At 34.2% G+C, this 15,178-nt stretch overlaps 2 protein-coding genes across 4 annotated transcripts; one reads left to right on the forward strand and one right to left on the reverse strand.

Moving 5' to 3' along the window:
• Positions 1-1,460: 1,460 nt before the first annotated feature.
• LOC110736965 (DNA excision repair protein ERCC-1-like) lies at positions 1,461-9,597 on the forward strand. 2 transcript variants are annotated; one of them, XM_021917305.1, is made up of 10 exons: positions 1,461-2,130; positions 2,214-2,280; positions 4,456-4,559; positions 5,086-5,185; positions 5,277-5,353; positions 5,794-5,893; positions 6,088-6,159; positions 6,237-6,305; positions 6,607-6,913; positions 9,513-9,597. In XM_021917305.1, the coding sequence occupies exons 1-9, from the start codon at positions 1,847-1,849 to the stop codon at positions 6,910-6,912; spliced, it is 1,179 nt and encodes a 392-aa protein (XP_021772997.1). In that variant the 5' UTR covers positions 1,461-1,846; the 3' UTR covers position 6,913; positions 9,513-9,597. The 2 variants fall into 2 exon arrangements, with proteins under 2 accessions (XP_021772997.1, XP_021772996.1); XM_021917304.1 differs by lacking the exon at positions 9,513-9,597 and having other exon boundaries at positions 1,463-2,130; positions 6,607-7,372.
• LOC110736964 (probable serine/threonine-protein kinase PBL7) lies at positions 9,379-13,426 on the reverse strand. 2 transcript variants are annotated; one of them, XM_021917302.1, is made up of 6 exons: positions 12,319-13,426; positions 11,937-12,184; positions 10,757-11,142; positions 10,261-10,393; positions 10,058-10,147; positions 9,379-9,968 (listed from the first exon to the last, which is right to left on the reverse strand). In XM_021917302.1, exons 1-6 carry the CDS (start codon positions 12,647-12,649, stop codon positions 9,792-9,794), a joined length of 1,365 nt encoding a protein of 454 aa, XP_021772994.1. In that variant the 5' UTR covers positions 12,650-13,426; the 3' UTR covers positions 9,379-9,791. The 2 variants fall into 2 exon arrangements, with proteins under 2 accessions (XP_021772994.1, XP_021772995.1); XM_021917303.1 differs by having other exon boundaries at positions 10,753-11,142.
• Between the last annotated feature and the right edge of the window lie 1,752 nt (positions 13,427-15,178).

The following is a 15,178-nucleotide window of genomic DNA, read 5'->3' on the forward strand; positions in this document are numbered from 1 at the left end:
TACTTTTGACGTTATTTTCCAACACTTTCTCTCTCCATCTCTTTAATAATTACCAACTATCTTTTCTTTCTCTCAATCTCTCTCTAACCACACATGCATATTTGTACTTTCCAATCATGACTTTTAAGTTCCTTAATTCCCGTATAAAATGAGAAGTAGGCATGTAAATAAGGGACGGGTGGAGTATTAGAAAACAACATTGACCTATTAGAAGTACGAGGTAAAATAAATACGTAGTATATGAGAAAAATGATCATGATAAGGATAGAAAGTAAATTTGAGGATGAAGAGCTTAAGTAAGCCTCAAAAACTTAGTTTAGCTGTATATTTTTGCCAAGAAAATCAGCTTTTTAGGCAACCAAAAAACTACAGAGTACAAAGTAGTTATTAAACACTTGTTAAGTTACGAAGTATTATGTTTGGTTGACCAAAAACAATTTATTTTAACCAATAAATTTTTTGATTAGAAGTCAATCAAGTCATTTACCAAACACCACCCAATGCTAGAAAAGAAAATTGGGTTACTTGTATACTTCCTCTATTCTTGAATAATCGACACAATCATACTTAACACACATGTCAGTGCAATATACTAGTTTGACCTTAAATATGTATGATTATATATTAGTAAAAAAATTATGAAAGTTGATGCTATGAAACATTATATCAATACCTAAACATTATGTCAATACCTATTTAACTTAGTATTTTATTCATTAAAAAAAAAACGATGATCAAAGTTAGTACTCTGCATACAAATAAATATTTAAATAGTTTATCATGCTTTAAACTGGGTATTTATGTTTCTCATATTGATAAACAAGACAAGTATCTGTGTCATTTTGTGTCATTTGATAATGTAAATGGGATTAATATTGTAATTGATCTTAATTTGGCTTCCTCTCCTCCATCTGTTCATCTTCTTCCTCCATTAATGGAAATTTATAACCTTCAATGGAGAAATTAAAACGCACGAACATCTTCAATGGAGGAGGAAGACAAACCCGGCCTAATTTCTCCAATTTTCTCAGGGTTTTTCATTTGATTCGGCGGCAAATCGCCGGAAAGGCAAAGGAGATTGAAGAAGATAGAGGACGACGAGTTGCCAGGCAATGTCAAGCATTCAAGCATGGAGTTGACCCACTTTAACGGAGTACAGAGGTAAACCGCGAAGGAGGACGAAAGCGAAAAAGTACAAAAAAATAATTAAAAAGTTGCTTTTTACAAGTGTGCCTTTGAGATACAATTATGTTTTATCAATATGAAAAACTGATATTTAGGTTTCTTAGAAAAAAAATTACGGAGTAGTTATTTAAAAAAAAAATAATAAATAAAAATTGTCAATATTTTTGAAACGAGCCAGGGAAAGAAGTGCATCAATAATTTCGAAATGAAAAACAGTGCCTTTATAACGTGGTTGGCTACACAGTGTGGTCGGGGTTACTTATAGGGGTTACTTATTTAGGGGTTAATTATTCGTTATTCCGTTGGTTAGCGCGTTTTCACGGGATTACCTATTCCGGGGTTACTCAGTTGGTAAGGGATAACTTATTCTAAATTTACTCAATCAGTTAGCGCGTTTTTTTGTGTGAGAGTCACCCCTAACCGACCGAATAACCCTAAATAAGTAACCCCTAACCGAGTAATCACAGAATAAGTAACTCCAGCCACACGGTATGACCAGGCACGTATAAAAACTTTTGAATGAAAAAAGTACCATTCTTACCAAATTTGCCCTAATTTACACACATTTTATTCACCCCTGAATCCCCGCCACTTTCCCTCTTCCCCCCAATTTTCCTACCAAACCCCTCTAAACAATCCAGAAAATAGAAATCAATCAAAAATGGAAGAAAACCCAGAAGAACCCCAAAATCAAAGGAAGAAAAGCTCCATAGTAATAGAAATCCCATCATATCAAGAAGTTCTTCAGAATAATCAACTTAAATCAACACAACCTTCTCTTTTCACCCCTTCTCAATCCTTCACTCAAGCTTTTGCTTCCATTAAAAAATCCGAATTCTACACTCCTCCTCCTGCTCCCCCTCCTTCTACCTTTAATTCTCAATCTCTCTCCTCATCAAATGCTTCTTCTTCGGCTTCGGCTTCGGCTTTGCCCTCTTCTTCTGGGTATGTTAATTTGATCTGGGTTTCAATTTTATTTTTTTGGTTATTTTTTAATTGAGTTTAATTTGTTTGTTTGTTTTAATTAGGCAAACTGGGGTTTCGAATAATAATATTGTTCAGAAGAGTAATGCCATCATTGTCAGCCACAGGCAGGTATTTCTCTTGTTTTTCTTTTCAATTTTTCTGGATTAAATTGCTGTATTGTTGCATTTTTGTTGGTTTATTGTGTATTAAATAATGTTGTGTTAGATAAGGAGAAGAATGTAATTGAGGTGAAATGTTGAGGAATTATGGATGTTTGATAATATGCTTAGTTTGTAGTGGGTAAAGTGTGCCAACAAAATAGATGGGAATCAGGAACATCTTAGCAGTAGTGCAGTACTAAATTACAACTGGAGAGTGTTATTTGTGGAAAGTGATGTTCTTTGTGTGATTCGTCGAAATGCTATGATGAGTGAAGACAGTCTATTTGGGCCGGCGGGTTTGCTGATTCTTCAAAATGCTAATGATGTTATGGTTTCCAAGTTAGAAATAATAGTTTGGATGAAAGAACTAACCTTGGGATTTCCTTATGAGAAGAATTGTTATTCCAAAGAGATGTGGAAAGATATATACATATATAGTTAAAATTAAATCTATTCTTACATGGTACTTGGGCTTTATTATTCATTTTAGCTCAATAAAGGAATGGTAGTTTTATGAGCATTATAACTTAATGCTAATGCTAATGATGTTGAGGTTTCTACTTTCTAGGTCAGGCTTGATGCTTTGGATGAAAAAACTAAACTCGGGTTTTGTCTATTGAAGAAATACTATTCCAAAATATATGGAAAGCTATACAGATATTGTGGAAATTAAAGTTATTCTTATATGATGTTTGGGTCTTTTTATTCAGTTTTGACTCAAGAAAGGAAAGGAAGTTTCATGAACATTAGAACTTATTACTAACGTGCATCTGTTATATTACTTCAGTCATTGTGAAGAGATGGGATTATTTATCTCTTAGAAATCAGTAGGTGGAAGCAGCTCAGGGTGCAGGAAGGAGATTGGTGGATGCACAATTGACCATATGATGAAAGAGAAAACTGAGGTAGCTGATCAGTTGCCTCAGTACATAGTGCAGTTTAGTGTGCTTATTAGTTATAGTATGATAGGATAGGAAGAGTAAATGTCTAGTTTAGTAGTTTACGTAGGATAAAGAATGGTAGCATTTCTGACATTTTTGGTTGGGAGGGTAAAGAGGAGGGAATTTATCAATCTCTTTGGTTCATAAATAAATTAGCATCTCTATGTCATCCTCTTGCTCTCTTTTGGGGTTCTGTTGGGGAACAGGATTATTTTTTTTTATTTTTCTCGTATCAATGCTTTGTGAACCTCTTGATTTAACTTTGTAGTAAAATTGAATAAACAAGAGCACAAGCTGATATCTTTGATGAGGAACAATGGTTCAGCTTCTATCTACCATTATATTGTAGTTGGGAAACGAAGAAAGGAGGGGAGCATATATAAGAGGGTTAAACAAGTATTCTTCTGGTGATAGATACTCAGTTGGTGGTTAGTAAAGAAGGATGGTAGATAATTGACCTGCGACTTTAAATTGCTGAAGAAGGACCAGGGATTGATCCAATGTATTGAATCCCCTTATTGATGCTTCACTTCTTTGTATTTCTACCCTTCACCGACCCTTCCCTACCTTCGTTTTCTGTACAATTCACATTTATGTCCTATAAGCTGCTATAGTAGGTCTATGGTGTTCTTGGATAAAAATATATTTGCCATTAGTCATTCATCACCTTATTTTTAGATGGAATGGGCTTCTGAAGTTTATCTGATTCTTTTTTTTCCCTTTTTTTTATTAATGTTTTTTTCCTTGGTCCATGGCCTGTTCAAGTGTACTGCTTCCTGATAATGCTAATGCTTAATTAGTTATTGCTGGAGATCTATTGCTCAGACTGTAAGTGGAATTACTTTTTGCTCTTCATTATTATTTTTTTGGGATCTGGGAAAACCTGGGGTGTGTTAAAGTGTTATCAACTGACATATTTTTAAGCTTTGTAGTTTATAATCATTTAGTGGTTTTCTAGCTTATTGCTGTCAATTTAATCTTCGGAGGCTTTGGTCACCATCATCCAGCTGCTGGCCAAATTTGCTTCATTTGATAATTTGTTCATAACAGTTGCTATTTTTGCCTCAATCTTTAGTCATTCAATTTCCTTTTTCAAGGACGTGTCTTCAAAGAGATGAAGGAAGTGATTGGTTGGTTTAAATGGAATAAATGACTTCCAGAACTTTGAGAATCTAACTTTACGTGTCGATTTCCTTTTGCAGAAAGGAAACCCTCTGCTCAAGCACATCAGAAATGTAAGGTGGAATTTTGCAGAAGTTATTCCTGACTATGTACTGGGGCAAAACTCTTGCTGTCTTTATTTAAGGTTGGTTAAAACTTTTTTATGCAAATCTTCCGTTTAGAAATACCCTTGGGGCCTTGGGTGATTACAACTTTACAAGGTAGTGTTTGAATAGGAGGAGTTTCATGTAAACAATGTCTTTAAGTGGATTGTAATTGTCATGACTTGTGAATTATTTTCAATGTAACCCCTTCAACATATACTTTCGCTGTTTTTTTTACTGAAGTTACCTACATATCTCACAGGACAAAAAATGCTGATATTTCACATTAAAATATCGGCAGATGCTTAATATTATCTCTGGTATACTGAATTTCCTGTTTTCTCAACATAATAAAATTAATAGATTGGCATGAGTTCCGTCAATCTTCATGTATGCCAAGCTGTGAAGGCATATCTTGTTTATTCAATGTCTGGTCTGAATGGAATTTATGTGACAATTTGCCAACTTACTCTATTTTAGTTTATCACATGGATTTTTTTTTTTTGTTGTTTTCTATCATCTTCTTCAATTGTATTAATGATATTCCTAGAATATAATATTGTGCAGTCTCCGCTATCACCTGCTTCATCCAGACTATCTTTATTTTCGCATAAGAGAACTACAGAAGAACTTCAGACTTCGTGTGGTGCTATGTCATGTTGATGTGGTAAGCTGCTACTAGATTATATGGCAGTGTCATTGACATATATTATGACTGCTTTAATAATTGTGTCCAATATTACGATTATGTTTTTCAGGAGGATGTAGTAAAGCCTTTACTTGAAGTCACAAGAACTTGTCTGCTTCATGACTGCACTCTTCTCTGCGCTTGGAGGTGAGAATGATGCACTTCTTAAAATATATCCTCTCAAAGTTCTTTAAGGGAGTTAGTTTCTATTGTTCATGGAATCTAATGATATACTCTGTATTCATGTTCATACAATGACACTGATGTTTTGGTGAATGCCTCCTGACTTTCCCCCACTCCCCCAAAATTCTTCTAGATTCGGACTTTTTGTTGTTTTGGAGCTATCTCTTTTCATGGGATGATAGAATGTGGCTACCTTCCTTTATGTAACTATTACATTACTAATGTGCGTCAACATGTCCAATAATTTTCATCTCACTCAATCAACATCTTCACTTCAGCAGCACCTTTGCATGAACTGTTAAGCAAAATTTAGTACTATATTTGATGTATCTCGATCCACATGCAGGCTTATACTAACTTTGCTTTACAATTTTCCTGCCATTTCCTTTCTTTGTGTATATCAGCTTGGAAGAATGTGGTCGATATTTAGAAACGATCAAAGTCTTTGAGAACAAGCCAGCTGATATCATTCAAGGACATATGGACTCTGATTATTTATCAAGGGTATGTTCCATATGGGATAGTTCTCTTCACAAATCAGTACTACCGTAGTGCATTAACCCATATATATAATGCAGCCGAGTTAAAAGGCTCTTAATGGTTTGTCCTTAAACAGTATGGTATCTTATGAAAGCATATATTAGTGTGTTGAGATGTTTTTGTACAAAATTTTTACTGAACCTTCTTTCTGGTTGCAGTTGAATCATGCCCTTACTGCTGTACGACATGTTAACAAAACTGATGTAGTTACACTTGGTTCCACATTTGGGGTAGGCAAGATGATCAATTTTGTTATAGATAAGTTTTTCTTGAAGGCATTTTCTAATGGTTTTATTGCACTTTATAGTCTCTTTCTCATATCATAGATGCTTCTATGGAAGATCTAGCCCGTTGTCCTGGTATTGGGGAGCGTAAGGTACTTTCAAGTCTTGTCAATAATATTCATTATCTTGATCCATAGTAACATTAAATGATTTTCATGCCGTCAGTGGAATTAGAACAGGCTTTATTCTCCAATTCTCAAATTTAATCTGAGTTCTTTCAAGTTTCTCCTAAAGTAGAGCTATAGTTTGCACTCGGCAACTTTATCAAAATTCTTCTCTGCATACATTTTCTCCTTTCTCTGTGTGTGTGTGCGCTTATGTGCTTTTCTGACATGGTGTCAAAGTCTTAATTTTGAAGGCGCCATTGACTAACATATCTCATTGATCAATTAGGTTAAACGTTTGTATGACACCTTTCACGAACCTTTCAAACGCGTGGTGCCAAACCGCTCTGAAGCCCCTCTGCAAAATGATCCAACTCCAACCTCCTTAGAAAGCGAACCACCAGCTGTTGACAAGGAATCAGAAGACACTAGCAAGCGTCAGAAAAAAGACCCAGAAGTGATCTTAAAATCAGCTTTGTCTGCAGCCTTTGCAAAATATTCAGATAAACTTGGAAAGAAAAGCACTCCATCAGATAAAGAAAGTGGTGAAGGCTCAAACATCCAAAAAGAATCGGAAGCTGATTCAGAAATTTGAAGTAAGAATCTTTACGTTTGAAATCTCTCTTGGTGATTGAGTCTTGGCATAGACCCCCCCGAAAGTTTTGTGGTAATATAAAAAGAAAATTCTATCTCCTAAGAGCATAACTATCTGGTGTTCCGGTTTTATCTACTGGTATTTCTTTTCTGGACTGATATAATAGTCTCATGTAACTATATCTGTGTTGTAGCTTTAGCTTAGATTATATGTTAGTTGATGTAAACGTCTATTAAGGAAATAGTGCATCTTTACAAATGTAAATGTAGGCTTAGAATGTAATAGTAGGAAATTTCCTTTGCTAATTGGCAGATGACAAGCTGCAGCATGCATTTAGAGCACATGACATGGTCCCAAAAGTGGCAGTGACATTTAAACATGGGTTTGTATTGCTTTTGGCTATAAATTATGGAGTATACCGAAAGACTCAATAATAAATGTAGCATTGTATGATTTATTTTTTCTGTTTTTCGAATGTGAATTGTAATACCCTCTCTCTCTCTAAATTATCACCCTCAATAGGTTCGGGGTCAACATAAAGGATTTTGAATAAAATTGTCATAATAATTCACAAGTCCTGTTATTCCTGTACTCTTCAAAGTTAATTAATATCTTTGTCATCACAAGTTGCCCTTCTTTGGCATTCATGCCTTCTTGGTTAGGGTTTGTAAAGTTAACTATTTTGAGAAGATTCAAATTAGAATGTGACCTATAATATATAAATGGAGAATTATTATTATTATTTTTTTCACTCATGAGTCGATATGGTTATTTCAAGCTATTTGATAGAGGTCTATATCAATATAGGTTATCACATCTTTGCCTGTAGCCTCAGCATATATTTACCTTGTCCTCTCTTTTGGTTTCACTCACTTCACTTGTTACTTTCATTCAAATCAGTGGTGTTCAGCAGATCAGCATATTGTTTTGATGGCGAAATGTCTCCCGACATTTTGTCATTTTCATGTTTGGTTTTGTGCATAGAATATTTTTTTTTTTCACAGTTTCACTTTGCTTCAAATGGATCCTTGGTAGATGTGTTAGTATGTTACATCCAATACCTTAAGGTTTTTCATGAGTGTATAACAATCTTGTAATTAAAAATTTCGACAATGATTAATTTTTGAAAACTTTTGAAGCAAAGCAACACCATATAACCATTGAAAACCTAGTGGTTGTCATTGCTGTAATATGATGCTTGTCTTCAATGGACAAACAGTTAAGCATTGTTACAATGTCGTGTTACACAAGTTACCTTAAACTCGGTGGTAAATTCACCAGAATTTAGCTGTTAATTGCAATTTCGACACAGAATTTACTAGTTGTACTTCCTTTATTGAACATGAACTTGGTACTGTATCTGACTGCTGATGTAACTTTTGCTAAGTACATAGAATTTTTCACAGTTTAATTTGTTATTAAAATTCTCCTTCTGATTTATCTGTATGCTAACTTTATAATTGTTTGCGTTCATTGAATTCCTTCGTTTCTCCTTAAAATCGTTTTCTGAGACGAATAACCGTGGTTCATTGTTTGATTCCTTCAGACAAAATTGTATGTGCCTGATTGATTGCACAAGTTATAGAATTTAGACCGGCATGAAACCTTGTACGTGCTAACTGCCAGGCCTATTTTCTGCTAAAATTTACTGTTTTAGTAATGAACTGATTTATACTTCTTTGTTGTCTATATGTAGGGACTAAAAACATTGTAAGGTTTGTATTCATTCAAGATTCTTTTGGTGAAATGATAGGTTAGTTTGAGATCTGACAATTACAATATGATATAACAGACAAATTTCTCCTGTTAGTTGATGAATAAAAGGAGGAAAGGAATATTTTCTTACTTGCCTTTTTTCATCCCATAAACTTGTAAATTAGGAATGGTTTTGAATTATTGGATTTCATTTCAAGGTTGATTTTGGTTTACACGGTTGGGTCATATTTGTGTCTATTGCCATTTATCTTGGTGTGATTATTAGTCACAAATCGAGATGTGTAATCACGGTACAGTTTAAGTTTGGGTCAAGTAATCAAATACGAATCAGTTTTTCCACTAGTTAATACTTACGTGTTAGTAATGCACCCCTTGTTTGATAGTGACTTTCATAATTGATAGCTTGATATGTGTCTTGCGAGCCTGTGTTCCCGGTATTTTTTCCTCATTACCTGTTTCTCATAGTTGATTACTTAATCATGTGCTTATTTGATGGACGAATAAAAAGCTTTTAACGTACAAGTTAGGATATTTCTTTGTTTTATTAGCATTAGAGGTCCGCGTTACTAAAATAGACAGCCCCTGTTAATATATGTGAATTTGACTGCAATCAAATGATAACAGACAACTGATACGAGAACACACTTGATTGTTTACCTATTAGTGTTTGCTCTTCTTGCATATCAAACTAAATCAAATTGCTTTAAGAACTGTAAACTCAAACAACTATGTCTATAATAGCTGGACATATTTTTCTTCGAACTTTCCTTATTCTATACTTAAGCAAAAGCTTACAGAATGATAAACCATTGTAGTATTCATGTACAGCATTAAATTATCAGACTCCACAACTTGTTTTTCTTTTGACTCTGTCTAACTTCCAGGTACATGGATTGGAAGCTATACCGTGAGTCTGTTGCTGTTATCTTGAATTATTCCTGATGTTGAAATGCATGGTCATGCTGCTCTTTGAACTGTGTGCTCCTCTTCATAATATACACTGCAACGTGAATCTTTTCAATAATCCTCATTTTGGCCGTGTTCATGTATTTGCATGCCAATTTTAATCTTGATCGTTGGCTTTTAGGAGAAAATACGAAGTACAGAAATCTCCATCAGATTCAAAAGAATGTAAACCAATTTTTTCCTAGAGAAGTCATTTACTATGACAAAGACGGCCTCTGAGACCTTGGACTGACGAAATTAGTGAGATATCTGGATGAACTTGAAGGAACAGATGAAAGATTTTTCACCAAAGGGATTAAAGACTGCACAACATCCGTCATCAAAGGTCTGTAATCTGGCTCTACTTGTACACAAACAGCAGCAATTGCTGCAATCTGTAGAAAAAAAGATGAAGTAGGATCATTTAGATTAGCTTTGCTGTCGCATGATCATTACTTAAAGCTAATGAAACAGATTCTCTGACCTGAATTATATCCTTTTGGGAGTATTGCCCTTTTAAATTTGGATCAATCATTTCCATTACCTTCTGTCTGTGAGTTAGTCTTGGAAGAGCCTGAAATTGAAAGAACCGGTCAGTTTTAATCAGCAAAAATCAGTTTTATTCAGTAGTAATCATTTCAGCTCTGTAAAAATCAATCGAGGGCCTAGTCACTACTAAAAACTAACCCAATCGACAAGGACATGCTCTCCTGATGGGCGCCTTGTATCTACAGGTACACGTCCTGTAATGAGCTGTAAAAGAACAACCCCGAAGCTGTAAACATCTGATTTTGTAGTGAGCTTCCCTGTTGAAGCGTACCTATACAACTAAAATTAATTAGAGTGCGAAACTCCCAAGTGACCGAGAACAGAAGATCACATGATATGACAAGTAAATAGGACTAGTCATTATAAATGTTTAGCATTTAGTGTGTCCTTACTAATTAAGACAACATTCTAATTTCCTTCCTTTTTCATAGGTGAAGATTAGCATATTGTCCTTAGTATGATTCTTTAAGCTTCATAAATGCTATTCAGGATAATGTTAAGCCTTACATGTATACTGTAAGGACCACATTGCATTATTAGAGACTCGTAGTTTTCAGTTATATGGTTAAGATAGTGATGCATGAGAATACAGCGGGGGGGTGGGGTGGGGGTGAGGGGAAAGAAAAGCACCCACTCTGGAGCCAGGTATCCGGTGGTCCCTAAGACGCGAGTTGAAATCTGACCGTTGATCTTATTCGAACCTGTCTTAGCCAAACCAAAATCAGACACCTTAGCCCTGAAGTTATGGTCCAATAGAATGTTGCTGCATTTGAAGTCCCTGTGGATTATGGAAGGTGTTACATGCTCATGAAGGAACTCGAGGGCACGGGCACAATCAAGGGCGATACGTAGTCGAGTGCCCCAATCCAATGGCTGAGGGTAGGTGTGAGGTGAATGTAGGTGCTGCTGTAGGCTGCCGTTGGGCATAAATTCAAAGATTAGGAGCCTGTGATTTTGATCCGCGCAATAGCCAAGTAGCTCAACTAGGTAAAGGGATTGTAAACGGCTTAGTAGGTCCACCTGCCCATAGAAAAGTTATCTTATTAATTCTCAAACCATGTGAATAGTTGATGAGGCTTCATAAATGCAAATTCATATGGATACAAAATAGGCACATAATCTAGTTATTCTTTACTGAGGTTTACTTAACTTGAGAAGAAAATGACAAAATATGATAGAGCTCAAGTCAAACCCCTAAGAAACTCTCTCTCTTTTAAACTAAGTTTAAAACTTTATTTAATGGACAAAAATATCTTTAAGGAAAGCTTAAGTCCCTTTGCAATAAGATAAGTACTTATCATTAAATTTTAATTCCATATAGGTTGTTTTCATTAGATTCTTGCTAGTGAAAAAAGAAAACGCTATACATATTGTCTAGTATTATGAATAAGAAACTTGAGTGGCTAATACAAGTAATATATGTTTAATAACGCCAATCAATCAGTGATTTTGTCGCTAATATCTATAGCCGTCCTACATGCTATGTTTATAATCCTTTTATTATTCGGAGGCTGATTAGTACTCATAACTTTTTAATTGGTCAATAACACAATTTGATTATACTTTCATAAGAAAATTTTATCTCAAATTTATTGATTCGATATTAATTTTCTTTATAATTCTCTCACGAGAGTTGTCAACCCTACAAGAATCGATACAATTAGAACATTCTGACATCAGCTAATCTATCATTCTATCCTGCTGTTTGTATTGATAAAGAAAAAAGAACAAAGGAAACATCATATGAATAGATATCTTAAAAATCGAATAAGAAATGAAAGGCCAAAAAAGAATTATATGAAAGGCAACCTTACCTCTATTCTAAAAGCACGCTCTTCTTGCTTGCCATTGCTGTTCACCATCTTAATTGCTGTCACAGTCCCATCTCCTAGAATTCCTCTGTACACCACCCCGTAACCACCGTGCCCTATCACATTCGTCTCGTTGAAGTTGTTTGTTGCCATTTCCAGCTCCTTGTATGTGAATACTTGTACACCTTTTTGTCTAAATTGTGATGATGTACGCCTTGAGCTCGGGTTTGACATACACTCATTCTTCACCTCTACTCAGTTATCATAAACCAGTATATCATATCAGATTTTAACTGACAGTCTGACTGATGAAATCTTTAACAAATTATTAATTTAATTTGAAACACTAAAGAATAAAATCTAAAGTAGTAAACATTGTCGTTACCTGGACTGCTTTCAGTAAAACTAATAGCAGTATCAGCAGCAAACTTGCAGCTGTTGTCGCTGTTGCTGTTGCTGTTATAATTGTTACACTTCGACGACCTCCTCTGTCGTCGAAGCAATATAATAAGGACTACGATGAAAGAAAGGAGGATAAGTATGAAGATAGGTATGACAATCAGGAGAATGGAAGTCAGGGAAAAACTCCCCTGATTACTCGGCTTATCATCATAATTTCCGGGTGGAGAATGGTGAAAGGAGTGTTCACCACCGCGGTAGTTGACTGCAGCACTGTCAGATGATTCTGCAGAACCAAGAATGGAGGAAGTTTCCATGACAAAATGGGAAGTACAAAAAACAGAAGATTGGTTAAAAAAAAAGAGATTTTATTTTTGGCAGAAAAATATGATGATTATGAACTGATATCTGCTGGAAAAATTCTGATGTAACTTTCTGTTAAGTAAGCACAGAAAGCAATGTATGAAATGTAAAGAAGAGGAGAGAGAAAATAACAAATTTGGTAAGAAGAGGAATGAGGGGTGTATGTATAGTTGTAGTGTATTGCCTTAGTTGGAGGTCATCCTACAAGTTTAAGGCACATGAATATCTTAAGACTTTTTATCTATCTTCCCGTGAGCCAAAAAAAAAAAAAAAAAAAAAAAAAAAAAAAAAAAAAAAAAGAGGGTTATTTGATTTATTGAAGTTGGTTTTAGTTTGGCTGTTCTTTTGTTATTTGGCTTTGGAATAGTCTTTGTCTTTGACAAGGAAGAGACTGAGAGACATATTCTGGTCTAATTTCTTTGCCCGCGATTTGCGAAACTGCAAGTGGTAAATGGTTTATTTATATCAAGTCTAGTTCAAGTGTCATTTGTCGAACAATTTTGTTATAATGTATAAAAACTCTTAAATTGTGTCGTGTCATGATTAACTCATAATTATAGTACTCTTAAAATACTCTCTATGTCACAATAAACTGGTAAAAAAAAAAAAAGGAAAAAAAAAGTTATAATTTGTGTTAGGTTTGACCTTAAATAATGTTTCACATATTTAATGGTAAACAATGCATGTAATGTGGACAGCAACATCATATACATACAAACTCTTAAATGGACCTGGTTTACACTAATTTATTGTGGATCACTAACATTAGAGACACTATAGTGGATTTATTAATTAAAAAAAGGTTATTATGTTGAAATAAGTCATTTTGGTATTATAAAGGCTATAAGGGTTAATTTTTTTTTAATGAAATTTTTTATATACTAGTCAATATGAATAATAAAGGGCACTATGTTAAAATTAAGGTCACTATGTTCAACATAACGTCGTACTTCATGTTCATAATAGTATTAAATGTCACACAAGTTTAAATAAAGGTTACTATGTTAAAAAATAAGGTTAGTATGATAAAATTAGAGTCACTATGTTCAATATAACGTCAGTTGCATAGGTCCATACGTGCGCCACTGACCTTATATTGAACATAGTGATCACCCTAATATTAAATGTAAAAACCTTAATTTTAAGGTGGTAACCTTTATTAAATTTTGTATGACCTTTAATATTATTGCGAACCTAAACTACGACGTTATTTTGAACATAACCCTAATTTTAACACATTAATGACCTTTATTATTCATATTGACCAATATTTTAAAATTTTCATTTAAAAAACTAACTTCTTATGACCTTTATTAAAACACAAGGACTTTTCTTTTAACATAGTCACAATGTATCTTCATAATTGAAAGCATATGAATTTTCTTAATTTGTTAAATTGTGTTTATTTAGGCTTTCAAAATACTACGTGTTACAGTTTTTTTGAAGGTAAGGAGAATTCCCTTACAACTAAGGATTAGGGATCTCACTTCACTTGCTTGGGGTGGAAATCGAACCCCTCTTACAAGGGTGGAAGGAGGACCTCCAACCAATAGGCCAACCTTTATTCTCATTTCGTATTGCAGTATTTGGTTGTTCAATCTTCAACTTAATTTTGTGACGGTGTTTTATGGGACCAATCGTTGGCAGGGACCAATATGAAAAAGAGATCCATTGAACAACTAATGCCATTAAATATACCTAAAAAGAATATAATCATGTAGTAGTACTGTAAAATTGGTTATCTTTAAAACAACAATATACGAGTAAAGGTATAAGGCCGTTTTAGCCATTCTAAATTGATCATACCTTATACCAAAGTTTTATTAACCAAACATTAGATAAAAAAGCATAAGCTTCAATACTATATTGGATATGAAATGTAAAACTTTATTACAATTCATAACTTATTCTAACATAATCAAAAAAATTTATAAGAAACTTATTACTAGCAGAAGCATTTAACTAAAAAAAACTCTATAGGTAATATGAATGTTGATCTTATCATACAAGAAAGTAAGCTCGGCCTTAGTACCACCTTGAAGTTGCCTATGCTGAACATAATCATCAGCCACATATATGTGATATAAGTCATGAAGAGGGGATCTTGAGTCTTGAGATTGTAACACCATATAAGTTACATAACCTGTTTCTGTGTCATTCACTTGTATATCCGTTGATCCACGTTCCCTAAGTTCTTCCCTCTTTTCCCTAGTCATTTTGTCCATGAAACAATATTTCGGAAATGAAAACCTTTTTTTCGACCCGTTGTATGTTGCTTCATACGTACGACTCATGATGATTGGGGCTAAATCTTAAGTGTGTACGAGTATTGTTTATGTGAGAGTTAAGGTTGTATATGTTTCAATTCACAAGAATTCAACTCTATTTATATGACCAGCTTGCCTAACTTCACATTACGATTTATTTACATAAATAACGTAATTTTATTTATGTATAGATTACAAAATATGGTTAAAATACGA

Source organism: Chenopodium quinoa, unplaced genomic scaffold (assembly GCF_001683475.1).
Source record: "Chenopodium quinoa cultivar QQ74 unplaced genomic scaffold, ASM168347v1, whole genome shotgun sequence".
In the NCBI taxonomy this organism is placed as follows: Eukaryota; Viridiplantae; Streptophyta; class Magnoliopsida; order Caryophyllales; family Amaranthaceae; genus Chenopodium; species Chenopodium quinoa.